The sequence below is a fragment of the Anomaloglossus baeobatrachus genome, chromosome 3 (assembly GCF_048569485.1).
Source record: "Anomaloglossus baeobatrachus isolate aAnoBae1 chromosome 3, aAnoBae1.hap1, whole genome shotgun sequence".
Taxonomy (NCBI): domain Eukaryota; kingdom Metazoa; phylum Chordata; class Amphibia; order Anura; family Aromobatidae; genus Anomaloglossus; species Anomaloglossus baeobatrachus.
Window position 1 is genome coordinate 660,597,941 of NC_134355.1, and position 12,993 is coordinate 660,610,933.

Below are 12,993 nucleotides of genomic sequence, written 5' to 3' on the forward strand. Positions count from 1 at the left end.
AAAACGCAGGGTTAAATTTTCCCCTCAAAACATAGTCTATGATGTTCCCTGAGTCAAGTAAGGCATCTGTGCAAAATTTTGTAATTGTAAATGTCACAGTACGGATTCTTTTAGCTGACACACATACATACACACACACTCAGCTTTATTACATGGAGTGAGGTAAAGAGTGCTTTACACGCTGTGACATTGCTAGCGATTGCTAGCGATGTCGCGAGTGATAGCACCCGCCCCCATCGTTCTAGCGATATGTGGTGATCGCTGCTGTAGTGAACATTATCGCTAGGGTAGCGTCACACGCACATACCTGTTATGCGATGTCGCTGTGACCACCAAACAATCCCTCCTTCAAGGGGAAGGTGCGTTCGGCGTCACAGTGATGTCACAAAATGGCCGTCCAATAGAAGAGGAGGGGCGGAGATGAGCGGCCGGAACATGCCGCCCACCTCCTTCCTTCCTCATTGCTGGTAGACGGAGGTAAGGAGATGTTCGTCGTTTTTGCGGTGTCACACATAGCGATGTGTGATGTCACAGGAACGACAAACAACCAACGGCATGCACCGTCACCGATATTTGGTAAAGGAGCGACGTGTCAACGATCCACGATTTTTGCCGTTTTTGTGATCATTGCACGTCGTTCCTTGGTGTCACACGCTGTGATGTCGGTAACGGCGCCGGTTGTGCGTCACTAACGACGTGACAGCGACGATATATCGTTACCAATGTCGCAGTGTGTAAAGCACACTTAGCAATTGTATGATTGACGGGGTCAAACGACTGGAGCCAAAACCAATCCAACAGTCCTGTGTGAATTGAGAGATATTACTCATCCATAGAATAGACTAACAATATCACTTCAGGTATCAGTGTTCCATGCGATCTTCTATGTACTGATACCAGAAGATTGCTTTTAGACAGATGCAATTTTCTAAGGAGCACCACTATTCCTCTTTTCTGATAATCTTTGGGGATCCTAAAGATGTCCATACATATTAGAACAACATCCGCAAACTGTGTTGCTATTAGCAGAAACAACCATTTTAGGGGTACTTTGCACGTTGCGACATTGCTACTGCAATATCGTTGGGGTCAAATCAAAAGTGACGCACATCCGGCGCCGGTAACGACGTCGCAACGTGTAAAGCCTAGATGCGCTGATAAACGATCGCAAAAGCATCGTAAATCGGTGATCTGTGTAGTGTCGGACATTTTCATAATGTCGCACCAATAGGAGATACGATGTTGTTCCTCGTTCCTGCGGCAGCGCACATCGCTGTGTGTGAAGCCGCAGAAGCGAGGCACATCTCCTTACCTGCCTCCACCGGCTATGCGGAAGGAAGGAGGTGGGCGGGATATTTACGTCCCGCTCATCTTCGGCCCTCTGCTTCTATTGGCCGCCTGCCATGTGACGACGCAGTGACGCCGCATGACCCGGCCCCTTATGAAGGAGGCGGGTTGCCGGCCAGAGTGACGTTGCAGGGCAGGTAAGTGCGTGTGAAGCTGCCGTAGCGATAATGTTCGCTACGGCAGCTATCCCAAGAGATCGCATCTGCGACGGGGGCGGGTACTATTGCGCTTGGCATCGCTAGCATCGGCTAGCAATGTCGCAGCGTGCAAAGTACCCCTAACTCCTATGTTTGTGAGGGTTCCAACTTTCTACCAATGACATATATTGGAGAAAGAAGGATTGGTCATGTTGAATTTCAGCATGCCTGATCTGTTTTCCCAAAGGCTATAAAGGTAAGGTAAGGTAATCCCTTTAAGTACAATATTTGAGCTGCTCACCATGGCCATTGGACTTCCAATTAATTGGATATTTTCATTAACGATCTTCAAAAGCTTCACCAGTGTGGGATTGTCATATTCAAACCGATTACTCAGTAAGATGGAGACGATTATGTTGGCTACAGCAGCATTTATAATCATGGTGTTATCGAAGGGTTCACCTGGAAATACAATGACTAGATAAGGGCCCTATTATAAGACAATATTAAAGTCTGTGAATCTCAATTTATAGAAACTTTGCTAAATCTGCAAACAATTAAAGACAGAAGATCAAAGAGCAGCTATTACAGGAGCCTTTAGGTCTAGCTGAAGACAACATCCAAAAGTGACTATAGAACAGATTCTGTGCTCCTCGGGGATTATGATTTGTCAGATTATTCAAAAGTAGTCCTTATTATAAATGTAAAATCTAAGATAAAAATAAAATGAACAAATACTGTCTAGCAAGTGCATAAATAAATACACTCATTGGCAAAATTATTGGTACCCCTCGACTTTCGTTTAATGAAAGAAAAACCCACAATGGTCACAGAAATAACTTGAATCTGACAAAAGTAATAATAAATAAAAAAAACTATGAAAATGAACAAATGAAAGTCAAACATTGCTGCTTTTCTGCTTCTACAGATTTTTTTTTAAAAAATAAAACTCATGATATAGGCCTGGACATAAATGATGGCGCCCTCCTCCTCCTTCTCCTTCTCCTCCTTCTCCTTATCCTCCTCCCCCTCCCCCTCATCATCCTCCTCCTTTTTCTCCTCCTCCCCCTCCCCCTCATCCTCCTCCTCATCCTCCTCCTCCTCCTTCTCCTCCTCCTTAAGTTAATTTCTTTGCCCAACCTTTTGAGGCAATCACTGCAATCAGATGATTCCTGTAACTGTCAGTGAGACTTCTGCTCCTCTCGACAGGTATTTTGGCCCCTCCTCAAGATCAAACTGCTACAATTGTCTTGTGTTTGAAAGTTGCCTTTTCCAGACGGCATGTTTTAGCTCTTTCAAAAGATGCGCAATAGGATTTAGGTTAGGGCTCATAGAAGGCCACTTCAGAATAGTCCAATGTTTTCCTGTTAGCCATTTTTGGGTGGTTTTAGCTGTGTGTTTTGGGTTATTATCCAGTTGCAAGACCCATGACCTGTGACTGAGACCAAGCTTTTTGACACTAGATAGTCTTGAGATTTAATTGTACCCTGCACAGTGTTGCGCTCACCGAGGAGCGGCGAGCGTCCGGAGGTGAACTCACTGGACCGTGCACCGGACTCCCCTGAGAAGACGTCCAGCAGAGAACCCCTATACAGGGACTGTGCGGTGCCTCCTCAGAGGGCCTAGATGCACGGCAGCCAGGAACCGGTAGTAGGAGTCTCTGTACAGCCAGGCATAGCACGGGTGTGACATCCGCAGCAGGCAGAACACGGTTGTGGCACCGGAGATGTTAACTGCAGGTATGGCCGGTGACGTCCAAAGTAGGTATGGCACGGTGACGTCCACTGCAGGTATGGCTGGTGACGTCCACAGCCGGAAAGGTACAGATGGCACTAAGGCGAGACAGAAGATTAGCAGCAGGTGGATGATACACGGATACAAACAGTAGTACACAGGGGCCTGGACACTAGCAGTGCCCTAGTAGGAGCGTTGCTCGGGCGCCTGCTGCCAGGGGAGGCGAACCTAAAGACCCATTAGGTAACAGGTGGCCTCTGAGGTCACTTCCAGATAATGGGGCACTACCGCTTTAATAAAGGGGGCGTGGTCTCGTGCGCAGCCTAGAGTCACTTACTGCAGATCTGTGTGTGGACGGGAAACAGGAAGAGGCTGCAGTCGCCCCTGGAGCAGGACGCCCAACCCGCGAGTGAGCAGGACGTACAGCAGGACCCGAACCAGGAGCAGAGCCTGCAGAGCCATGGGACCGGTAACAGGAAGGATGTCGCTGCCGGGGGCTGGGACCAGGAGTGCACATGGGGGCCATGCTGGGGCTGGGCAGATGTGAGGGAGAGCGCCCCCCTCGGGATCTGGCGGGACCAGGCGCTACACACAGATTCAAGACACTCTATGGCAGATGCAGCAAAGCAGCCCCAGAACATTACTGAGCCTCCTCCATGTTTCACAGTAGGGACAGTGTTCTTTTCTTGATATGCTATATTTTTCCATCTGTGAACATAGAGCTGATGTGCCTCGCCAAAAAGTTCCATTTTTGTCTCATCTGTCCATAGGACATTCTCCCAGAAGCTTTGTGGCTTGTTACCATGTAGTTTGGCAAATTCCAGTCTGACTTTTTTATGTTTTTTTTTTCAACAATGGCATTCTCCTTGGTCGTCTCCAATGAAGTCCACTTTGGCTCAAACAATGACAGATGGTGCGATCTGACACTGCAGTTCCTTGAGCTTGAAGTTCACCTTTAATCTCTTTATTAGTTTTCTTGGGCTCTTTTGTTACCATTCATATTATCCGTCTCTTTGATTTGTCATCAATTTTCCTCCTGCAGCCACGTTCAGGGAGGTTTGCTACAGTCCCATGGATCCTAAATTTCTGAATATTATGTGAAACTATAGTCACAAAAACATCAAGTTACTTGGAAATGGTTTTAGAACCTTTCCCTTTAACATGCTTGTCTATAATTTTCTTTCTAATCCCCTGAGACCACCTTTCCTTTTCCTTTTTCTTCCCCTGGTCCATGTTGAGTGTGGTACACACCATGTCACCAATTAGCACAGTGAGTATCTGTAGCCCTATATACAGGCCGACTGACTGGTTACAAGATTGTAGACATCTGTGATGCTAATTAGTGGACACACCTTGATTTAACATGTCCCTTTTGTTACATTATTTTCAGGGGTACCATCATTTCTGTTCAGGCCTGTTTCATGAGTTGTATATTCTAAAAGATTCGGTGGAAGCAGAAAAGCAGCAATGTCTGACTTTAATTTCTTCATTTTCATAGATTTTTAATTTATTATTACTTTTGCCAGATTCAAGTTATTTCTGTGACAATTGTCGGTGTTTCTTTCATTAAACGAGAGGTACCATTAATTGTGGCCACATGTGTAGTAATAGTACAAGAAAATAATCATTTAACTCTATTTTGATCAAAAAAGCATAAAGATCATCCCCCCACGACAAGGTGTACCGAATCGGGTTGGTGCTATCTGTAGCATTAAACCTCTTCAAGTGTCAGCAAACCTCAACATAGATGGGGTAGAGTAGGACCCCAAACCCCAGTGTTCAGACACCTGCTCATGAAAAGCAATATATAGATAAAATTCCCGGCCCCCAAAAGGGGGGGTGTGGTTCTGTTTGTACAATTTCCAAAAAACACAAGCAATACCAAAAAAATTATGAGGCTTTAGTTTCTAGTACTTTGTACATACAGGGTTGTTGGCACCATCTTTTTGGGACAGGGAATTTTGTCTTTATAGCTTTTCATGGGCAGGTGTCTGAGCAGTCCAGGTCCTTCTCTATGCCCATCTATGTTGAGGTCTGCTGACACATTGAGAGGTTTAATACTAGAGATAGGACTGTCCCGATCAGGTACACCTTGCCATGGTGGGATGGCTTTTGCTCTTTTTTGATCAAAATAGTGTTAACTAAGTAGCCTATGTCTATTACTATTTACTTATTCACTTACTACATAGTATTTTCTCATTTTGTTTTTATCATAGGTTTTATCTGTTAAATGGCCACAGTGTGAATGTACATCTGCACATTACCAATATATGTTCTAGCTCATTTCTTTGATACTCAAGAAAAATAATTCAAGGATGGACCCCAACTGGAGCTCAGACTTTAATAATCATCCTAGTCCAGCATAGGCTATCACTAAGGTCGGAGTCACACTTGCAAGTGACTCGTACATAACTCATGCGAGTCTCGTATCGCGTCACCCGGCACAACCTGCCGTTCTCGAGATAGGAGCGGTCAACTGCATGTATTTCTATGCAGCTGACCCACTCCTGTCCGGACAACGGCAGGTTGTGCCGGGTGACGCGATGCGAGACTCGCGCGACATATATGCGAATAGTTCGCAAGTATGACTCCAGCCTAATAAATATAGTATTTGTAACTTTCCCCTCTGATCACACAAATAAGTTATGATGGAAACATTTACCAACCTTTGTAAGACTTGAGCTTCTTTACCAAAAACTCACTTTCCTCAGAAATCTTGTTTTCGATGGTTTCTCTCCCCATTCCAAAATCTCGAAGTGTTGATAGAGTAAATCGTCTCATCACTTTCCAGTTTTCATTGTTGGAAAAAATTACTCCTGGCGACATGTTACGTAATATGGGAAAAATAAGAGACATTCAAGATGGTGACTAACATTTCCTTCTCAGTGACTAATTCAATAAATCCAAAAGTTACAAAATTGTCTTGGATTGAAAAATTCTGTGATGATCAATGACCTGTCTCTTCAGGATGAGAAGGTTTTAAAGAACTTCCCATTGGCGTTATGTGGAGGGGTGAAGATTTCTAAAAGGTATCTTCCATGGACTCCATAATCTCACATTGAATGATACATTTTTAAACAAAAATTTGAGCCAGGTTAGTAAAGTAGTCATAAGAAGTTGGACATGATAAGGAAATTATCTTGGTATATAGTATTTGGATAAAATCCCTGTATTTTTAACCATTAATGTTGAACTGTAATTTAGAAGGAGGTAATCATCAGAAAATCAGTTATTGCTTAAGGGGATATTCTCAAGTGGACACCTGAGCAACTAAGAGAAGTGTCTACTTAGTTTCCTTACTTACTGGATTCTGGTAGGGGTGGTCTTAAAGGGATATTCTCAACTGGACACCTGAGCAGCTAAGAGAAGTGTCTACTTAGTTTCCTTACTTACTGGATTCTGGTAGGGGTGGTCTCTTCTCCTTAACTGACAGTTCTGGTGAGTAGCTAATCTGTAGTTTTAGTAGAACTATAAATCTCAGTACTATTGTAATATATTCAGCTATCAGTGATTTATTCTGGCATTTACATTGCTATTCAGCATTACCCGGTATGGTCGCACACTCTCTGGACAGGAGCCTTTCAGCTGCATAGAAATACATGCAGCAGACCTGCTCCTGTCAGGAGAGAAGCCAGCAGCGCCGCCGGGTGATGCGATCCGATAATCATGTGAGTCATACATTCGTGAGAGTGCACCCTTAAGGCCACTTTACACGTTACAATTTCTCGTGCGATCGCATGTACGATCGCACCCGCCCTCATCGTTTGTGCGGCATGGTTAATTTGTTGCCCGTGTCGCACAAAGTTGATAACTCCCATCACACGTACTTACCTCACGAACGACCTCGCTGTGGGCAGCGAACATCCACTTCCTGAAGGGTGAGGGACGTTCGGCGTCACAGCGACGTCACACAGCGGCCGCCCAATAGAAGTGGAGGGGCGGAGATGAGCGGGACGTCACATCCCGCCCACCTCCTTCCTTCCTCATTGCCGGTGGGACACAGGTAAGCTGTGTTCCTCGTTCCCGGGGTGTCACATGGAGCGATGTGTGATGTGTGCTGCCTCGGGAATGACAAATAACCTGCATCCTGGAAATTGATCAATATTTTGAAAATGAGCGACGTGTCAACGAGCAATGATAAGGTGAGTATTTTTGCTCGATCACAGTTGCTCGTAGCTTTCACACGCTACGATATCTCTAACGATGACGGATGTGCGTCACTATCGACGTGACCCCGACGACATATCGTTAGATATATTGTAGCGTGTAACACATAGAGATAGCCAAGAATTTGAACAACCACACAGCTCTAAACAGGGAGAGCAGAGAGTTGGGATTAGGAGAACTGCTTTGAAGACTGCAGAGCTGATGATTTGCAGAAAAATTGGTGAGTGAAAGGGACGTGAGTAGATAACTACTGTATAGAAATCAATAGACTGGAGATATGTTAACTCCTAACATCCCAGTCAGCTATCTCCTGGAATGTAACTACTGCGCACTCTTGGCCAGGGTCTGGGTATGCACTAGAAGATGAGCTCTATGGAAAACAGCTGTACAGTATAAAACATACAGTGGGTAAAAAAGTATTTGATACACTGCTGATTTTGCAAGTTTTCCCACCTAAAAAGAATAAAAAGGTCTGTAATTCTTAGCCTATGTTAACCGTGCTGCCGTGGAAAGATTTGGAAGATGAGGCCAGGTATTAATCTTTGTGATTTTTATTTTCAACGCGTTTTAGAATCTGTAATGACTCCTTCATCAGGAAAAAAACATTGATGTACATCAAGAGACGCTACAGAGAAGATCCTTATATACAAAACACAGAATTTGAAAAAGATTGCACAAGCAACTGACAGTCATCTGACGTAATAAAAAATAAACGACAAAAAGAAAAGGAGGAAAAATATAAAATCTTTCAGAAACCAGTGAAAAAATTGAAGAATCATATAAGAAAACTTAAAAAGAACAAAATTCTTGAAAAATATTGTCTAGAAAAGGATTGTGTACTTATGAATTTTTTTGTTTGTTTTATTATCAGTAAAAGGATCTTCTATGTAGTGTCTCTTGATGTACATCAGTGGTTTTTTCCTGATGAAGGAGTTATTACAGACTCTGAAACGCATTGAAAATAAAAATCTCAAAGATTAATTCCTGGACTCATCTTCCGAATCTTTCCACGGCAGTGCAGTTAACCCTTTCCTTCCATTACAACACTGCTATTGCTGGGTACGCGGCAGCCTACGTGGCTTATACATTTCTACAGTGGTTGTAACTCTCACAACCCACAAACGTGAGTGTATCCAATGTACATTTCACTTCTCTTGCTATTAAGATAAGACACCATATGCTCCTTTTGTCTTCCCCAGTACCTTTCTATAATTCTTAGCCTATGTATAATTAAACTGTGATGGATAGAAGCCCCCCAGAAATCCAGAAAATCACACTGTATAATTGTTAAATAATTAATTTGCATTTTATTGCATAAATTTAATATTTAATCACCTACCATCCAGCAAGATCTTACATGCCTGTTATTTTTTCTTTAAGAAGCTCATGCTCTCCACTCATTACCTGTATTAATTGCACATGGTTGAACTTGTGACCTGTATAATAGAAACCTGTCCACACACTGAATCAGTCACACTCCAACCTCTCCACCATGGTCAAGACCAGAAAGCTGTTCAAGAACAGCAGGGACAAAATTGTACACCTACGCAAGGCTGGGATGGGCTACAGGACAATGGGCAAGCAGCTTGGTGAGAAGGCAACAACTGTTGGCACATTTATTAGAGAATGGAAGAAACACAAGATGACTGTCAATGTTTCTCGGTCTGGGGCTCCATACAAGATCTCGCCTTGTGGGGTACGGGTGATTCTGAGAAAGATCAGGAATCAGCCCAGAACTATATGAGAGGACCTGGTCAATGACCTGAAGAGAGCTGGGAGCACAGTCTCAAAGATTACCATTTGTAACACACTATGCCATCATAGATTAAAGTCCTGCAGGGCATGCAAAGTTCCCCCTACTCACACCAGCACATGTCCAGGCCCATTTGAAGTTCACCAATGACCATCTGGATGATCCAAATGAGGCATGGGAGAAGGTCATGTGGTCATATGAGACCAAAATAGAACATTTTGGTATCAACTCCACTCGCCATGTTTAGAGGAAGAAGAAAGATGAATGCAACCTTAAGAACACTAACCCAACTGTAAAGCATGGGGATAGAAACATCATATTTTTGGGGTGCTTTTATTCAAAGAGCACAGGATGACTGCACCATATTGAAGGGAGGATGGATGGGGTCATGATGAATCGCAAAATTTTGGACAACAACCTCCTTCCCTCAGTAAGTAAGCACATTTAAGCTGGGTCATAACTGGGTCATTCAGTATGACAATGACCAGATATATAGAGGAGTGGGCCAATATCCCTGCTGCAGCGGGTGAAAGCTTGTTGTTTCAGAGCTACAGTAAACATCTGACCTCTGTAATTGCAAACAGAGATTTCTACCAAATATTAAGTTCTGTTTTTCTATTGTATCAAATACTTATTTCATGCAATAAAATGAAAACTAATTATTAAAAAATCTTACAATGCAATTTTTTGATTTTTTTTTTAATTCTGTCTGTCACAGGTGAAGTTACCTATGATAAAAGTTACAGACCTCTCCATTCTGTGTAGGTGGAAAACTTGCGAAATCAGCAGAGGATCAAATACTTTTTCCTCCCATTGTAAAAGCTCTTATTGTAGAAGAATGACAACAGATACAAAAAGCAAGTCAATTGCAAAATTGCTTATTTTCATGGTCTACCTTATTAAAGCAATTTAAGAATTTGAGAATACATCTTTATCACAATTATTTTTTAAACTAAATTTGCAGTTTTTGCTCTGGCCACAGGGGGTTTATTAGATTCATATTTCCTGTCTTTTCAGCAGGCTCATTATCATCAGAGTAAGGATTTCAATTACTAATAAAATCTTTATACACAGGGTAGACACAGGGTCCACCATGCACAATAGGCAATGTCATAACTAACTTTGTTCTCTCACCCTTCAGTGATGTCTGCCCTTGCTCATTAGATGCTTAATAAAAAAATAGGGTCGAGGTCTGAATATTGGGGGTGGGGCAATGTACATGTGTTGTTTCCTGAAACAACAGGAAGGCAGAGTTTAAGAAAAAGCCCTAGTGGCCAAAGTGAAAATTGCAAGATTTCCATTTTAATTTTAAATACAGATTGTTATATGGATAAAAAAAATAGTTGTAATTTTTTTTTAAAAACATTTAACAGAAACATCTGATAATCACTTCCCTTAAAACAGTCAGTAAACTTAAAAAAAAAGAAAAGATTGAAAACAGTGCATAAAAACCTGTTTATTGGCCAATCTGTAGGACCTTATGTAAGCCTAAGCAAGCAAAATGTATTGCTCATATCATCAAAGTTTGGGATAATAGACAAAAATTCAGAAGAATGCAGAACACTTTTTAATATTGAGTTTTACTATCTTTTTACTGTTTGAATGCCACAAGTACAGTGCAGCAGGGAAAATGTTGATTTTGGTGGCATTAGTTCTTTGATATACAGTATGCCTGTGACACTAGGTATAGAGAAATATAGAGTGAATGGCGAAAAGAGAGGGGAGAGAAAAGGGAAACCCTAGGGGGACATGGTAACCCCTGATAAAATATTCTGCTGGCCCCTACCTCCCCTGACATCCCAGATAAGTTCCACCCCTATGCGCCGAGCAGGATACCTGGCCCTGGCTGACAATAAACTGGGCCCTAGGTAATGAATGGGCAAGTCCTAAAGAACATACAGTGAAAACAAACAGGGGAAAGCAAACAAACAACTTATCTTTAAGATGACTTTGGGAGAGGAAGAGTAACATGCAACGATATTTCTCCACATGAATACAAGCTGACTGCTTGAAATCACAATATATAGTAACATAACTCTATCATCAGCAACATACCAAGGGAAGATGCAGGTGTCTAAGGACACAGAAGGTGAGTGATAAAGATTAGCACCTGAAAGGAAAAGATCTCCACTGGGTCCTAAAAGGGAAAGAGTAAACCCTAACAGAGAAGACACACAAAACTCCATTCACACCACAGAGGAAAGGATGGAATATCAAGGAGCTGTTTGTGCAGCCAAACGCAGTGACCTTTTGCAGCCGTACACCACAAAGTTGTCTGTCAACCACGACACACCGTGACAATGCCCTAGTAAGATGGATTGAGAATAAAGTGGGTATTACCATTTTGAAAACAGCATCTGAACTCCAACCTGATCTAAGAGGTTCTAAACCTGGACCTCCCTATGATCCCCTTGTTTATTGGGAATCACAAAAATTGAGAGGAGATTTTCCAAACAAGGCAATCTAATTACTACTGAAATTAACAAGGAGGAAAAATAAATTCATCAATAAGTGTAAGTTTATCATCTTTACCGAGTCCTTTAGTTATGTCTTTAAAAATTGGCACGTTTGGTCTGCCTGAAAATTCATCTGCATGATTGACCAGGGCGTCTTTTACGGCCTCGTATCCGCATAGGACAACTACTTTCTCTTCTCCTAATTTTATGGTGTAAACAGGTCCATACTTCTTAGACAGCTGCAAAGTACAAGGTGTTATTTGTTGCATATTTCTTAATAATTTGTCTTTTGGTGTCTGATAAGCAATGTCTAACAGAAGAACAAAATTCCTTATAGAAGTTTTCCCACTTTAGATTTATAAACTTTATAATTTTTCTACTCAACGGGGACCTGTCACCAGTTTTAAAGTGTCTAGTTGTTGCTCTTATTTTATTTCTGCTGCTCCTCTGAATATTACGCTTTTTGTTTTTTAGAAACCCACCATATGGTTCCTGATGTGTGGGCCTTTTTATTTTAGTGCTAATTTTATGGTTTTTACAAAGAGGCGTGACTCAGAGTAATTATGCACATCAGCCTAAAGGCCCACCCCAGAGGAGCCTGTGAGTCACAACGAATTTGCAAAGAAAATGAATTTGAAGTAAATAAAAAGGCTCAAATCTCTTGAATCATATATCATATTTTATTAAAAAAAAAAAAGCCAAAAACAGATTGGACAAAGAATGGGATACTTAAGGAAACAGACGTAAGCAAATAATAGCAAAAATGGTCACTGTTGGCCAGGTGTTAGATTCTGTATAAATGCATGTAATTTTGAATAAAATAATTTTTGTAAATTTGTTTAATTTAAATGCAAACGGTGCAAATTTCTTTTACAGAATCATAACTAAAAACTGGTTTTGCAGCGGAGGCTGTCAATTAAATTGCCTGGGTGTGCCTACTGCTGCTGATCAAAGGATACAGAGCAATAACTGAAGCCACGAGGGGCATGCCTCTGTGACTGAAAGCTGGCAGCCGTGCTTTCAGTCAGTTGACCAGTGGTATTGTAACATTATTAACCTGCAGTATAAAGCTAAATATAGAGGTTAATAGAGTTTGGAGACATGATAAGATCCCTTTAAATAAAAAAAGAAATTTGAAAAAAGTGTTCCACAGCTTTCTAATATACTTTATACTTAATGGAGTGTTCCTCAACAAAAAGCGATTACATATCTGCTCTATACTTATACCTTCCAGGAAACAGAACCAGGACCCTTCAAGATAAAATAATCATGCAATCTGAATGTTACCTGATGAAATGTTAGATATGGTTTCTTCAGGTCTAGGATGTGCAGATTTCCAATGATTGGAAGTGGTCTCGGTCCGGGGGGCAGGTTAGATACATTTTTTTTCCGTCCGTAG

The 12,993-nt window shown here is 41.9% G+C and overlaps 1 protein-coding gene across 1 annotated transcript in view; it reads right to left on the reverse strand.

The window, feature by feature from the left end:
* Positions 1-12,993, reverse strand: part of LOC142297388 (cytochrome P450 2C5-like) — a 159,394-nt gene that overhangs the window by 38,949 nt on the left and 107,452 nt on the right. The window contains exons 6-8 of the mRNA XM_075341614.1: positions 11,671-11,833; positions 5,885-6,034; positions 1,786-1,946 (exon numbers count right to left, since the gene is read on the reverse strand). Coding sequence (XP_075197729.1) covers positions 1,786-1,946; positions 5,885-6,034; positions 11,671-11,833 — 474 coding nt within the window. The remainder of the gene's footprint in view (positions 1-1,785; positions 1,947-5,884; positions 6,035-11,670; positions 11,834-12,993) is intronic.